This window comes from Bombina bombina, chromosome 11, assembly GCF_027579735.1.
Source record: "Bombina bombina isolate aBomBom1 chromosome 11, aBomBom1.pri, whole genome shotgun sequence".
In the NCBI taxonomy this organism is placed as follows: Eukaryota; Metazoa; Chordata; class Amphibia; order Anura; family Bombinatoridae; genus Bombina; species Bombina bombina.
Window position 1 is genome coordinate 24,898,834 of NC_069509.1, and position 16,621 is coordinate 24,915,454.

General features: G+C 39.9%; 1 protein-coding gene across 1 annotated transcript in view; it reads left to right on the forward strand.

The window, feature by feature from the left end:
• Window positions 1-16,621, forward strand: part of LOC128641918 (uncharacterized) — a 448,428-nt gene that overhangs the window by 86,625 nt on the left and 345,182 nt on the right. The window contains exon 5 of the mRNA XM_053694507.1: window positions 7,252-7,470. Within this exon, the coding sequence (XP_053550482.1) occupies window positions 7,252-7,470 (219 nt within the window). The remainder of the gene's footprint in view (window positions 1-7,251; window positions 7,471-16,621) is intronic.

Genomic DNA, 16,621 nt, shown 5'->3' on the forward strand with positions numbered 1-16,621 from the left:
TCAGCGTTAACAGGTGCTAACACTGCTTTTTTACTACCGCTGGTATTATGAGTCTTGCAGGTACATGTGTATCGCTCACTTTTTTGGCCAGACTTTTAAATTCCGCAAATCCACTTATGTAAATTGTGTATCCTCTTTTTTCAATGGGACTTTCATAGCGCCGGTATTACGAGTCTGACAAAAAGTGAGCGGTAGACCCTCTCCTGTCAAGACTGGTACCACATTTTAAAGTCAGTAGTTAAGAGTTTTACACTACAATGCCGTAGCATAAAACTCTTAACTAAAGTGCTAAAAAGTACACTAACACCCATAAACTACCTATTAACCCCTAAACCGAGGCCCTCCCACATCGAAAACACTATAAAAAATTTTTTAACCCCTAATCTGCCGAACCGGACATCGCCGCCACTATAATACATATATTAACCCATAAACCGCCGCACTCCCGCATCGTAAACACTAGTTAAATATTAACCCCTAATTTTCCGTCCCTAACATCGCAGATACCTACCTACATTTATTAACCCCTAATCTGCCGCCCCCACAGTGTGATACAGTTCCCATAAATGCAGTTGGTACAGTCTGATACAGTTTGCATTAAATGCGGTCGGTACAGTGTGATACAGTTTGCATAAATGTGGTTAGTACTGTGTGATACAGTTCCCATAAATGCGGTCGGTACAGAGTAATACAGTTTGTATAAATTCAGTCGGTACAGTGTGATAATGTTCCCATAATTGTGATCGGTACAGTGTGATACAGTTTGCATAATTGCAGTCGGTACAGTGTGATACAATTCCATAAATGCAGTCGGTACAGTGTGATGTAATTCCATAAATGCAGTTGGTACAGTGTGATGCAGTTTGCATTAAATCCGGTCGGTACAGTGTGATACAGTTTGCATAAATCCAGTTCGTACAGTGTGATAGAGTTTGCATAAATGCAGTCGGTACATTTTTATACAGTTTACAAAAATGCGGTAGGTACAGTGTCATACAGTTTGCATAAATGCAGTTAGTACAGTGTGATACAGTTTGCATAAATGCAGTTAGTACAGTGTGATACAGTTTGCATAAATGCAGTCGGTACTGTGTGATACAGTTTGTATAAATGCTGTCGGTACATTGTCATACAGTTTGTATAAATGCAGTCTGTACATTGCCATACAGTTTGTATAAATGTATTTGGTACAGTGTAATACAGTTTGTAGAAATTCAGTCGGTACAGTGTGACAAAGTTCCCATAAATGCGGTGGGAACAGTGTAATACAGTTCCATAAATGCGGTTGGTACAGTGTGATAGTTTGCATAAATGCAATCGGTACAGTGTAATACAGTTCCATAAATGCGGTCCGTACAGTGTAAAACAGTTCCATAAATGCAGTCTGTACAGTGTGATACAGTTTTAATTAATTCAGTCAGTACAGTGTGATAAAGTTTCTATAAATGTGGTCCATACAGTGTGATACAATTTGCATAAATGCATTCTGTACAGTGTGATACAATTCCATAAATGCAGTCGTTACAGTGTGATACAGTTCCATAAATGTGGTTGGTACAGTGTGATACAGTTTGCATGAATGCAGTCAGTACAGTGTGATACAGTTCTATAAATGCTACTGGTAAAGTGTAATACAGTTCCATAAATGATGTTGGTACACTGTGATACAGTTCCATAAATGTGGTTGGTACAGTGTGATACAGTTTGTGTAAATTCAGTCGGTACAGTGTGATAAAGTTCCCATGAATGCGGTCGGTACAGTGTGGTACAGTTCCATAAATGGGGTCGGTACAGTGTGATACAGTTCGATAAATGCGGTCGGTACAGTGTGATACAGTTCGATAAATGCGGTCGGTACAGTGTGATACAGTTCCATAAATGCGGTCGGTACAGTGTGATACATTTCGATAAATGCGGTCGGTACAGTGTGATACAGTTTTTATAAATTCAGTCTGTACAGTGTGATAAAGTTCCCATAAATGCGGTCGGTACAGTGTGATACAATTTGCGTAAATGCATTCTGTACAGTATGATACAGTTCCATAAATGTGGTTGGTACAGTGTGATACAGTTTGTATAAATGCAGTTGGTACAGTGTTATACAGTTTGTGTAAATTCAGTCGGTACAGTGTGATACAGTTCGATAAATGCGGTCGGTACAGTGTGATACAGTTTGATAAATGCAGTTGGTACAGTGTGATACAGTTTGTATAAATGCAGTTGGTACAGTGTGATTCAGTTCCCATAAATGTGGTCGGTACTGTGTGATACAGTTGTTATAAATGCAGTTGATACAGTGTGATACAGTTCCCATAAATGCAGTCGGTACAGTGTGATAAAGTTTTCATTAAATACAGTCAGTACAGTGTGATACAGTTTTTATAAATGCAGTCGGTACTGTGTGATACAATTTGTATAAATGCTGTCGGTACTGTGTGATACAGTTTGTATAAATACAGTCAGTACTGTGTGATACAGTTTGTATAAATGCAGGCGGTACACTGTGATACAGTTCCCATAAATGCAGTCGGTAATGTGTGATACAGTTTGTATAAATGCAGTCAGTACTGTGTGATACAGTTTGTATAAATGCAGTCGGTACAGTGTGATACAGTTTGCATTAAATGCGGTTTGTACAGTGTGATACAGTTTGTATTAATGCAGTTGGTACAGTGTGATACAGTTTGCATAAATGCAGTCGGTACATGGGGATACAGTTTGTATAAATGCAGTCGGTACAGTGTGATGCAGTATGTATAAATGCAGTTGGTACCGTGTGATACAGTTTGCATAAATACAGTCGTTACAGTGTGATACAATTTGTATAAATGTAGTCTGAACAGTGTGATACAGTTTGCATTAAATGCAGTCGGTACACTGTGATACAGTTCCCATAAATACAGTCGGTGCAGTGTAATACAGTTTGCATTAAATGCAGCTGGTACAGTGTGATACAGTTTGCATTAAATGCAGGCGGTACACTGTGATACAGTTCCCATAAATGCAGTCGGTACAGTGTGATACAGTTTGCATTAAATGCAGCTGGTACAGTGTGATACAGTTTGCATTAAATGCAGGCGGTACACTGTGATACAGTTCCCATAAATGCAGTCTGTACAGTGTGATACAGTTTGCATTAAATGCAGTCGGTACAGTGTGATACAGTTTGCATTAAATGCAGTTGGTTCAGTGTGATACAGTTCCCATAAATCTACAATGAATTATTTCACAGCATAATGCCTACAAATTACACATCATACACACCTGTAATGAATAACCATTATGCCCCAGCTCAAATAAATGATTTCATATACAAGTTTTTATTTTCTTTTTGAAATAAAAAGGTTAATTTCAAGCATGCTCCATCAGAAATGAAATAAGCTCTCAACATAATTCCATTCTCTCACCCCCTCAAATGCTCTCAATCAACCACAACCCACATAACCTTAAACTTAGCTCATTCTCCCCTGTTACTGAGGAAAACGTTTTGGAACTTATACTGGGCTCTCACCTCACTACCTGTCCCCTTGACCCTATCCCCTCACAGTTACTCCCCTCCCTCTCTGCTACCCTTACCCCTATACTAACACACATTTTCAACCTCTCCCTCAGCACCGGTATATTTCCCTCATCACTGAAACATGCACTGGTCACACCTATCCTCAAAAAACCTTTCCGTGATCCTACCTCCCCATCCAACTACCGTCCTATTTCCCTCCTCCCTCTTGCATCAAAGCTTTTCAAAAAACTAGTATATGCACGGCTATCCCATTTCCTTACGTTAAACTCCCTTCTTGACCCACTGCAATCTGGATTTCATCCCCATCACTCCACAAAGACAGCAATTGTTAAGGTTACCAACAACCTACTTACAGCAAAATCAAAAGGCCACTTCTCTCTGCTTATCCTCCTTGATCTGTCCACAGCCTTTGACACTGTTGACCACCCTCTTTTGTTCCAAACCCTCCAATCCTTCGGCATCTGTGACATAGCCCTCTTGTGGCTCTCTTCCTACCTGTCAAACCTTACCTTTAGTGTAGCCTTCTCTGGGGCCTCCTCTGCCCCATCACCGCAAGGCTCTGTCCTCGGTCCCCTTCTCTTCTCAATCTACACGTCATCACTAGGTTCCCTAATAAAGTCCCACGGTTTACAATATCATTTGTATGCCAACGACACCCAAATCTACTTCTCTGCACCAGACTTATCTCCTTCCTTGTGTCACTAACTGTCTTTCTCACATCTCTTCCTGGATGTCCTCTCACTACCTCAAGCTAAATCTCTCCAAAACTGAGCTCATCATTTTCCCCCTTCTTCCAAAATCTCCACCCCCAATCTATCTATAACTGTTGACAACTCCATCATTACCCCTACCCCGCATGCCTGATGTCTCGGGGTCACATTTGACTCATTTCTTTCACTCCTCACATTCAGTCCTTGGCTAAAGCCTGCCGCTTCCACCTTTAAAAACATCTCTAAAATTAGACACTTCCTTACACAAGACACAACTAAGATTTTAATCCACTCTCTCATTCATTCCAGCCTCAATTACTGCAACTCTGTCCTCTCTGGTCTCCCCACCTGCCGCCTAGCTCCTTTACAATCCATAATAAATGCCTCTGCCAGACTCATCTTCCTTACACGTCGCTCTTCATCTGCTGCACCACTCTGCCAATGCCTTCACTGGCTTCCTTTTGCCTCTAGGATCAAACACAAAATTCTCACTCTGACATACAAAGCCCTCAACTGCACTGCTCCCCCTATATTTTAGACCTTGTCTCCAGATATTCTCCCTCCCGTCCCTTTCGCTCTGCTCATGACCTCCTACTCTCCTCCTCTCTTGTTAACTCATCACACTCCCGTTTACAGGACTTCTTCAGACTGGCTCCCATCTTGTGGAACTCTCTGCCTCGCTCCACAAGACTCTCCCCTAGTTTTGAAAGCTTCAAGCGCTCCCTAAAGACTCTACTGTTCAGGGATGCATACAACCTACGCTAACCTTACTTTATACCAGTTCCTCTACTCCATTGCTATCCCCTGAACCCCCTTAGCATGTAAGCCTAAGAGTCCAGCTGTTTGTAGATTACCTTAAGAGCTGACTACAACATTGCAACTCTTGGCAGGGCCCTCTACCCATTTGATCCCTATAATTGTTTTGTTGTACTTTGCCTTTGTTTATAGCACTGCGGAATCTGTTGGCACTCTACAAATAACTGATAATAATACTAAAAATGCTAATTGTTATTAACCTTTCTCACTATACAACAGTATTGATGTAAACACTTGTATTGTAAGGGATATTCCCTCTGAATGGCCACTGTATTTGTGTTTGCATAAGGTGTAACTGATGGATTTCTGGTAATTTCACAATCAGAATTATGGTTTAATTTCAGCTCTTGTAAGTTGCTCTTGAGCAATTTTCAAGCTTCAGCTTTAACACAAGCGCACAGATGTTCACTATATATTCATGGTAGCAGTTTCACACAAGTGAAATTTATGCTAGAAATCTCATGTGTGCTTGTGTACCTTGTATGTAATCTAGTCCTATATTGGCAAAAGTATGTGGACACCCCTACTAATTATTGAATTCAGGCATTGCTACAAGGTACAAAACAAAACACCTCATTGCCATGCAATCTCTAAATACAAACATTGGCAGTACCACAGGTTGCATTGTATAATTAATTCACATTAAAAGTGGCACTGTCATAGAATGCCACCTTTGCCACAGGTCAGGTCATGACATTTTTGCCCTACTAGATCTACCCTGGTCTACTTTAAGCACTACTTATGTGAAGTGCACACTTCTAGGAGCAACAGCTCAGTCACAAAGTGGTAGACTATGCAAACTCACAGAGCATGGCTGCCAAGTGCTAGAACTTGTAGAACATAAAAAAATATCTATCATCTGTTGCATCACTCATTACAGAGTTCCAAACTGCATCTGTAAGATACGTAGGCACAAGACCTGCTTCAGGAGCTTCATGAAATGGGTTTCCATGGCTGACCAGTTGTATACAAGCCTCACATCAACGTGTGCAATGCCAAGCATTGGCTCAAATGCACAGAGCATACTATAAAGTTTGGTGGAGGAGGGATAATAGTTTGTAGCTGTTTTTCAGGGTTTAGTTTAAGCTACTTAGCTCTAGAAAAGGGTTATCTTAATGCTACATGATGCAAAGACTTTTACACAATTGGGTGATTCCAACTTTGTGGCATCAGTTTGGGGATAACCATTTCCTGCTCCAGCATCTGTGCACAAAGTGAGGTCCTTGAAGAGATGGTTTGATAAGTTTGACATGGAAAAACCTGAGTGGCCTGCACAAGCCCTACTCTCAACCTGAACACCTTTGGGATCAATTTCAATGCCAATTTCAAGCCAGATCTTATCTAATATCAGTGTGTAACCTAGGACATGCTGTTTTGGCTAAATGGGCACAAATTTTCAGACACTCTTCAAAAGCTGCACACTTTTGGTCATATAGTGTATACAATACCTGTGATATTATGACACTATGGGGCTCCGTATGGAGCTTGATGGCCAGTGTTTCTGGCGAGCCTGCAGACTTGCCAGAAACACAAGTTATGGAGTAGCGGTCACAAAGACTGCTGCTCCATAACCCTGTCCATCTGCTCTGAGCAGGCGGACAGGAATCTCCACAATTCAACCCGATCGAGTACGATCAGGTTGATTGACACCCCCTGCTGGCGGCCGATTGGCCGCGAGTCTGCAGGGGGTGGCGTTGCACCAGCAGTTCACAAGAGCTGCTGGTGCAATGCTGAATACGGAGAGCGTATTGCTCTCTGCATTCAACGATTTCTTGTGGACCTGATCCGCACTGTCGGATCAGGTCCGCAAGACATTTGTTAAATAGGCCTCTATGGATAGATAATGATAATGTTACCCAAATATTTGTTATAAACAGTAAGATGATCCAGTATTGAAAAGCCTCTAAAAATGTAAGGCAAGCATGTGCTATTTACTTTCTAACCTTTCTCTTCCCTTAAATTCCTTCCCAAGGTATTTCCCCGCATTTCACTTCTCATTTTGTCTTTACTTTTGTCTCTAGGCAGCACCTGAATGACAGCTACAAAATAACATAGTAGATTTGTTTACACAAAACATATATTATTTTATAAGAAATGCAAATAATATCAATGAGCCACTTGTGAAAATATAATAAACAGGAATTACTGTAACAACAGTGTACATTTATTTATCTTATTTATGGTATTTCTTGATTTAATATTTAGACCCTAAGAATGTGATAGTGGTGATCACTGAGGTGGAGGACACTGACACCGTGAACCAAATTGAAAGTTGGAAAAATCAGAATTTTCCCTGTGAGCTTCTGTTCTTCAGCAAGAAAGAAATGGACATGCTTAATCCATTACATAACATAAAAATGACACCAGAGGAAACAACAGCCTATAAACTTAACTACATGAGAGATGTCATCGCTAAAAACCAAGGTAAAACCATCGCGTAACAATTCCTCTAAATGAGCGACTTACTGTGGCACATTGTAGATTTGTTGTGGTTCCATTCTCTTGCATATTAATATGAAACCCAAACATTTCTTTTGTGACTCAGACAAAGCATACCATTTTAAAATAGATTCCAATTTGCTTTGTTCCAATGATGTTCTGTGTAGAAGAGATATCTAGGTAGGCATCCGGAGCAGTACATGGTAGGAAACAGTGCTGCTATCTAGTGCTCTTGCAAATGTCAATCTACTGTAGATAGGAGTATTTTGCATCTGTGAGGAAAGTCAAATATTTGCAGATAGTTTTTATAATTCTGTTTCTGCATGGGGATATTCCAGTTTACCAAATGGTAGATCATATATAGCACTGTCAGATCATATATAGCACTGTCAGATCATATATAGCACTGTCAGATTATATATATAGCACTGTCAGATCATATATAGCACTGTCAGATCATATATAGCACTGTCAGATTATATATAGCACTTTCAGATCATATATAGCACTGTCAGATTATATATATAGCACTGTCAGATCATATATAGCACTGTCAGATCATATATAGCACTGTCAGATTATATATAGCACTGTCAGATCATATATAGCACTGTCAGATCATATATAGCACTGTCAGATTATAAATAGCACTGTCAGATTATATATAGCACTGTCAGATTATATATAGCACTGTCAGATTATATATAGCACTGTCAGATTATATATAGCACTGTCAGATCATATAGCACTGTCAGATCATATATAGCACTGTCAGATCATATATAGCACTGTCAGATCATATATAGCACTGTCAGATCATATATAGCACTGTCAGATTATATATAAAACTGTCAGATTATATATAGCACTGTCAGATTATATATAGAACTGTCAGATTATATATAGCACTGTCAGATTATATATAGCACTGTCAGATCATATATAGCACTGTCAGATTATATATAGCACTGTCAGATTATATATAGCACTGTCAGATCATATATAGCACTGTCAGATCATATATAGCACTGTCAGATCATATATAGCACTGTCAGATTATATATAGCACTGTCAGATCATATATAGCACTGTCAGATCATATATAGCACTGTCAGATTATATATAGCACTGTCAGATCATATATAGCACTGTCAGATCATATATAGCACTGTCAGATCATATATAGCACTGTCAGATTATATATAGCACTGTCAGATTATAAATAGCACTGCCAGATCATATATAGCACTGTCAGATCATATATAGCACTGTCAGATCATATAGCACTGTCAGATTATATATAGCACTGTCAGATCATATATAGCACTGTCAGATCATATATAGCACTGTCAGATCATATAGCACTGTCAGATCATATATAGCACTGTCAGATTATATATAGCACTGTCAGATCATATATAGCACTGTCAGATCATATATAGCGCTGTCAGATCATATATAGAGCTGTCAGATCATATATAGCACTGTCAGATCATATATAGAGCTGTCAGATCATATATAGCACTGTCAGATCATATATAGCACTGTCAGATCATATAGCACTGTCAGATCATATATAGCACTGTCAGATAATAAATAGCACTGTCAGATCATATAGCACTTTCAGATCATAAATAGCACTGTCAGATCATATAACACTGTCAGATCGTATAGCACTGTCAGATCATATAGCACTGCCAGATCATAAATAGCACTGTCAGATCATATAACACTGTCAGATCATATAGCACTGTCAGATCATAAATAGGACTGTCAGATCATATAGCACTGTCAGATCATAAATAGCACTGTCAGATCATATAACACTGTCAGATCATATAGCACTGTCAGATCATAAATAGGACTGTCAGATCATATAGCACTGTCAGATCATATATAGCACTGTCAGATCATATATAGCACTATCAGATCATATATAGCACTGTCAGATTATATATAGCACTGTCAGATCATATATAGCACTGTCAGATCATATATAGCACTGTCAGATCATATAGCACTGTCAGATCATATATAGAGCTGTCAGATCATATATAGCACTGTCAGATCATATATAGAGCTGTCAGATCATATATAGAGCTGTCAGATCATATATAGCACTGTCAGATCATATATAGCACTGTCAGATCATATAGCACTGTCAGATCATATATAGCACTGTCAGATAATAAATAGCACTGTCAGATCATATAGCACTTTCAGATCATAAATAGCACTGTCAGATCATATAACACTGTCAGATCGTATAGCACTGTCAGATCATATAGCACTGCCAGATCATAAATAGCACTGTCAGATCATATAACACTGTCAGATCATATAGCACTGTCAGATCATAAATAGGACTGTCAGATCATATAGCACTGTCAGATCATAAATAGCACTGTCAGATCATATAACACTGTCAGATCATATAGCACTGTCAGATCATAAATAGGACTGTCAGATCATATAGCACTGTCAGATCATATATAGCACTGTCAGATCATATAGCACTGTCAGATCATATAGCACTGTCAAATCATATAACACTGTCAGATCATATATAGCACTGTCAGATCATATAGCACTGTCATATCATATAACACTGTCAGATCATATAGCACTGTCAGATCATATAACACTGTCAGATCATATATAGCACTGTCAGATCATATATAGCACTGTCAGATCATATATAGCACTGTCAGATCATATATAGCACTGTCAGATCATATATAGCACTGTCAGATCATATAGCACTGTCAGATCATATATAGCACTTGTGGAATCAATGTTTGCAACCAAAATATCCACCTGCATTCAGCTTGTAGCAACATTGATTCAATGCTGCCACCTCTTATCCCAGGTTTAATTGTTTGTAAAACTGACACTTTAAGTTGTGGTTTGTTACCATGTGTTTTTAAATAATGTCTCGCTACTGGTGTCAAAACTTTGTCCTTTTTATCCTCCTCACTTTTCTTAATGCTTTCAATGTGTTCATCCAATCTCGTACGTAGTTCTCTTGTGGTGATACCTATGTACTTTTTTTCTGCTTTATTCTTCCTTCCAATGCTTCCTCCTCTATGTTTCCTGCTCTGTCCTCCCTCCTCCATACTGCCTGTTCTGTCCTCTCTGCTTCCTGCTTCCTCCGCCATGCTGCCTACTCTATCCTCCTTCTTCTGTCCTCCCTGCTTTAAGCTGACTCCTCCCTCCTCCATGCTGACTGCTCTGTCCTCTCTCCTCTGTCCTCCCTGCTTCATGCTGCCTCCTCCCTCCTCCATACTGCCTGTTCTGTCCTCTCTGCTTCCTGCTTCCTCCGCCATGCTGCCTACTCTATCCTCCTTCTTCTGTCCTCCCTGCTTTAAGCTGACTCCTCCCTCCTCCATACTGCCTGTTCTGTCCTCTCTGCTTCCTGCTTCCTCCGCCATGCTGCCTACTCTATCCTCCTTCTTCTGTCCTCCCTGCTTTAAGCTGACTCCTCCCTCCTCCATACTGCCTGTTCTGTCCTCTCTGCTTCCTGCTTCCTCCGCCATGCTGCCTACTCTATCCTCCTTCTTCTGTCCTCCCTGCTTTAAGCTGACTCCTCCCTCCTCCATGCTGACTGCTCTGTCCTCTCTCCTCTGTCCTCCCTGCTTCATGCTGCCTCCTCCCTCCTCCATACTGCCTGTTCTGTCCTCTCTGCTTCCTGCTTCCTCCGCCATGCTGCCTACTCTATCCTCCTTCTTCTGTCCTCCCTGCTTTAAGCTGACTCCTCCATGCTGACTGCTCTGTCCTCTCTCCTCTGTCCTCCCTGCTTCATGCTGCCTCCTCCCTTCTCCATGCAGTCTGCTTCATCCTCCCTCTGTCCTCCCTGAGTCATACTGCCTCCTCCATGATGCCTGCTTTATCCCCCTTCTTTTTTCCTCCCTGTTCCCTACTCTAAAAATGCCCTCATTCCTCTGGTAAAACTGCCTTCTAAAGAGGGAGCATGGAGTTTTAAATGAGGAGTTTTAGAGGATGGAACAAGGATGTACTTTTTTTCTACCTAAAATCAGTACAATTTGATCACAGCAGTCACTGTCTGCTGTGACATCACAGGTCCTTTAGTGTCTGTAGGTATGTAAATGTGTGTAGGTATGTGTATGTATGAGTGTGTAGGGATGTAAGTGTGTGTAGGTATGTGCTTGTATAATTGTGTGTAGGGATGTAAGTGTGTGTAGGTATGTGTTTGTATGAGTGTGTAGGTATGTAAGTGTGTGTAGGTATGTAAGTGCGTGTAGGTATGTGTTTGTGTGAGTGTGTAGGTATGTACGTGTGTGTAGGTATGTTTTGTATGAGTATGAAGGTATGTGTAAGTTTGAATGTGTAGGTATGTAAGCGTGTGTAGGTATGTGTATGTATGAGTGTGTAGGTATGTAAGTGTGGGTAGATATGTGTTTGTATGCGTGTGTAGGTATGTAAGTGTGTGTAGGAATGTGTTTGTACGATTGTTTAGGTATGTAAGTGTGGGTTGATATGTGTTTGTGTGGTTGTGTAGGTATGTAAATGTGGGTAGATATGTGTTTGTGTGAGTTTGTAGGTATGTTCATGTGTGTAGGTATGTGTTTGTATGAGTGTGTAGGTATGTGTATGTATAGGTGTGTAGGTATGTGTTGGTATGAGTGTGTAGGAATGTAAATGTGTTTAGGTGTGTGTAGGTATGTAAATGAGTGTAGGTATGTGTATGTATGAATGTTTAGGTATGTAAATATGTGTAGGTATGTAAATGTGTGTAGGTATGTAAATGTGTGTAGGTATGTGTATGTATGAGTGTGTAGGTATGTGTATGTATGAGTGTGTAGGTATGTAAGTGTGGGTAGATATGTGTTTGTAGGTATGTACATGTGTGTAGGTATGTGTTTATGTGTAGGTATGTGTATGTATGAGGGTGTAGGTATGTAAATGTGTGTATGTATGAGTGTTTAGGTATGTATATGTGTGTAAGTATGTGTTTATATAAGTGTGTAGGTATGTGTTTGTATGAGTGTGTAGGTATGCATATGTGTGTAGGTATGTGTTTGCATGCATGTGTAGGTATGTAAATCTGTGTAGGTATGTGTTTTTATGAGTGTGTTCTGTGTAGGTATGTAAGTGTGTGTATGTATGTGTATGTATTAGTGTGTAGGTATATAAGTGTGTGTAGATATGTGTATGTATGGGTGTGTAGATATGTAAGTGTGTGTAGCAGTGGCGTATTTAGGTTTGCATATGTATGAGTGTATAGTGTGTGTAGGTATGTGTATGTATGAGTGTTTAGGTATGTAAATGTATGTGTTTGTATGAGTGTGTAGGTATGTGTATGCATAGTTGTGTAGGTATGTGTTTGTATTAGTGTGTAGGTATGTAAGTGTGTGTAGGTATGTGTTTGTATGAGTGTGTATGTATGTACGTGTGTGTAGGTATGTTTTTGTATGAGTATGAAGGTATGTGCAAGTTTGAATGTGTAGGTATGTAAGCGTGTGTAGGTATGTGTATGTATGAGTGTGTAGGTATGTAAGTGTGGGTAGATATGTGTTTTTTATGTGTGTGTAGGAATGTGTTTGTATGATTGTGTAGGTATGTAAGTGTGGGTAGATATGTGTTTGTGTGAGTTTGTAGGTATGTTCATGTGTGTAGGTATGTGTTTGTATGAGTGTGTAGGTATGTGTAGGTATGTGCAAGTTTGAATGTGTAGGTATGTAAGCGTGTGTAGGTATGTGTATGTATGAGTGTGTAGGTATGTAAGTGTGGGTAGATATGTGTTTTTTATGTGTGTGTAGGTATGTAAGTGTGTGTAGGAATGTGTTTGTATGATTGTGTAGGTATGTAAGTGTGGGTAGATATGTGTTTGTGTGAGTTTGTAGGTATGTTCATGTGTGTAGGTATGTGTTTGTATGAGTGTGTAGGTATGTGTAGGTATGTGCAAGTTTGAATGTGTAGGTATGTAAGCGTGTGTAGGTATGTGTATGTATGAGTGTGTAGGTATGTAAGTGTGGGTAGATATGTGTTTTTTATGTGTGTGTAGGTATGTAAGTGTGTGTAGGAATGTGTTTGTATGATTGTGTAGGTATGTAAGTGTGGGTAGATATGTGTTTGTGTGAGTTTGTAGGTATGTTCATGTGTGTAGGTATGTGTTTGTATGAGTGTGTAGGTATGTAAGTGTGGGTAGATATGTGTTTTTTATGTGTGTGTAGGTATGTAAGTGTGTGTAGGAATGTGTTTGTATTATTGTGTAGGTATGTAAGTGTGGGTAGGTATGTGTTTTTATGAGTTTGTAGGTATGTACATGTGTGTAGGTATGTGTTTATATGTGTAGGTATCTGTATGTATGAGGGTGTAGGTATGTAAATGTGTGTAGGTATGTGTATGTATGAGTGTTTAGGTATGTATATGTGTGTAAGTATGTGTTTATATAAGTGTGTAGGTATGTGTTTGTATGAGTGTGTAGGCATGTGTTTACATGAGTGTGTAGGTATGTAAATGTGTGTAGGTATGTGTTTTTATGAGTGTGGACTGTGTAGTTATGCAAGTGTGTGTATGTATGTGTAGGTATTAGTGTGTAGGTATTTAAGTGTGTGTAGATATGTGTATGTATGGGTGTGTAGATATGTAAGTGTGTATAGCAGTGGTGTATTCAGGTTTGCATATGTATGAGTGTGTAGGTATTTAAGTGTGTGTAGGTATGCAAGTGTGTGTAGGTATGTGTATGTATGAGTGTGTAGGTATGTAAATGTATGTAGGTATGTGTTTGTATGAGTGTGTAGGTATGTGTATGTATGAGTGTGTAGGTATGTGTTTTTATTAGAGTATGTAGGTATGTAAATGTGTATGTGTTTGAGTGTGTAGGTATGTTAATGTGTGTAGGTATGTGTTTGCATGAGTGTGTAGGTATGTAATTGTGTGTAGGTTTGCATATGTATGAGTGTGTAGGTATGTATATGTGTGTAGATATGTGTTTTTATGAGTTTGTAGGTATGTAATGTGTATAGGTATGTGTATGTATGAGTGTGTAGGTATGTAAGTGTGTGTAGGTATGTGTATATATGAGTGTGTAGGTATGTAAGAGTGTGTAGGTATGTAAGTCTGTGTAGGTATGTGTATGTATGAGTGTGTAGGTATGTAAATGTGTGTAGGTATGTAGGTATACTGTGCCCACTTGCCCAGTGCACCACTCATATCTGGTGTAACAGTAGTGTAAATTAAAAAAAAAAAAACAACTTTTTTGAGTGTGAAACATCAGTCTGCTAGTGTAATCTAATTGCAGTTGCCTGCCTGCCAGCGTGTGTGCCAGGCTCACTTGCCCAGTGCCACCACTCATATCTGGTGTAACAGTAGTGTAAATATAAAAAAAAAAAACTTTTCTGACTGTGAAACATCAGTCTGCTTGTGTAATCTAATTGCAGTTGCCTGCCTGCCAGCACGTGTGCCAGGCCCACTTGCCCAGTGCCACCACTCATATCTGGTGTAACAGTAGTGTAAATTAAAAAAACAAACTTTTTTGACTGTGAAACATCAGTCTGCTAGTGTAATCTAATTGCATTTGCCTGCCTGCCAGCGTGTGTGCCAGGCCCACTTGCCCAGTGCCACCACTTATATCTGGTGTAACAGTAGTGTAAATAAAAAAAAAAAAATACTTTTTTGACTGTGAAACATCAGTCTGCTTGTGTAATCTAATTGCAGTTGCCTGCCTGCCAGCGAGTGTGCCAGGCCCACTTGCCCTTTATGGCTTAAAAACAGACTCTGCATCAACTATGTAATTTTCCATGGGAGTTTTGCCATGGATCCCCCTCCGGCATGCCACAGTCCAGGTGTTAGTCCCCTTGAAACAACTTTTCCATCACTATTGTGGCCAGAAAGAGTCCCTGTGGGTTTTAAAATTCGCCTGCCTATTGAAGACTATGGCGGTTCGCCGGGTTTGCCCGTTCACGAACAGTTGCGGAAGTTCATGTAATTGTGTATAGGTTTGCATATGTATGAGTGTGTAGGTATGTATATGTGTTTAGATATGTGTTTTTATGAGTGTGTAGGTATGTAATGTGTATAGGTATGTGTATGTATGAGTGTGTAGGTATGTAAGTGTGTGTAGGTATGTGTATATATGAGTGTGTTGGTATGTAAGAGTGTGTATGTATGTATGTAAGTCTGTGTAGGTATGTGTATGTATGAGTGTGTAGGTATGTAAATGTGTGTAGGTATGTAGGTATACTGTGCCCACTTGCCCAGTGCACCACTCATATCTGGTGTAACAGTAGTGTAAATTAAAAAAAAAAAAAATTTTTGACTATGAAACATCAGTCTGCTAGTGTAATCTAATTGCAGTTGCCTGCCTGCCAGCGTGTGTGCCAGGCCCACTTGCCCAAAGCCACCACTTATATCTGGTGTAACAGTAGTGTAAATTAAAAAAAAAAAACAACTTTTTTGAGTGTGAAACATCAGTCTGCTAGTGTAATCTAATTGCAGTTGCCTGCCTGCCAGCGTGTGTGCCAGGCCCACTTGCCCAGTGCCACCACTCATATCTGGTGTAACAGTAGTGTAAATTTAAAAAAAAATAATCTTTTTTGACTGTGAAACATCAGTCTGCTTGTGTAATCTAATTGCAGTTGCCTGCCTGCCTGCCAGCGTGTGTGCCAGGCCCACTTGCCCAGTGCCACCACTCATATCTGGTGTAACAGTAGTGTAAATTTAAAAAAAAAAAAAACTTTTTTGACTGTGAAACATCAGTCTGCTAGTGTAATCTAATTGCAGTTACCTGCCTGCCAGCGTGTGTGCCAGGCTCACAGTGTATACTGTGCCCACTTGCCCAGTGCCACCACTCATATCTGGTGTAACAGTAGTGTAAATTTTTTTTAAAAAAACTTTTTTGACTGTGAAACATCAGTCTGCTTGTGTAATCTAATTGCAGTTGCCTGCCTGCCAGCGTGTGTGCCAGGCCCACTTGCCCTTTATGGCTTAAAAACAGACTCTGCATCAACTATGTAATTTTCCATGGGAGTTTTGCCATGGATCCCCCTCCGGCATGCCACAGTCCAGGTGTTAGACCCCTTTAAACAACTTTTCCATCACTATTGTGGCCAGAAAGAGTCCCTGTGGGTTTTAAAATTCGCCTGCCTATTGAAGTCTATGGCGGCTCGCCCGG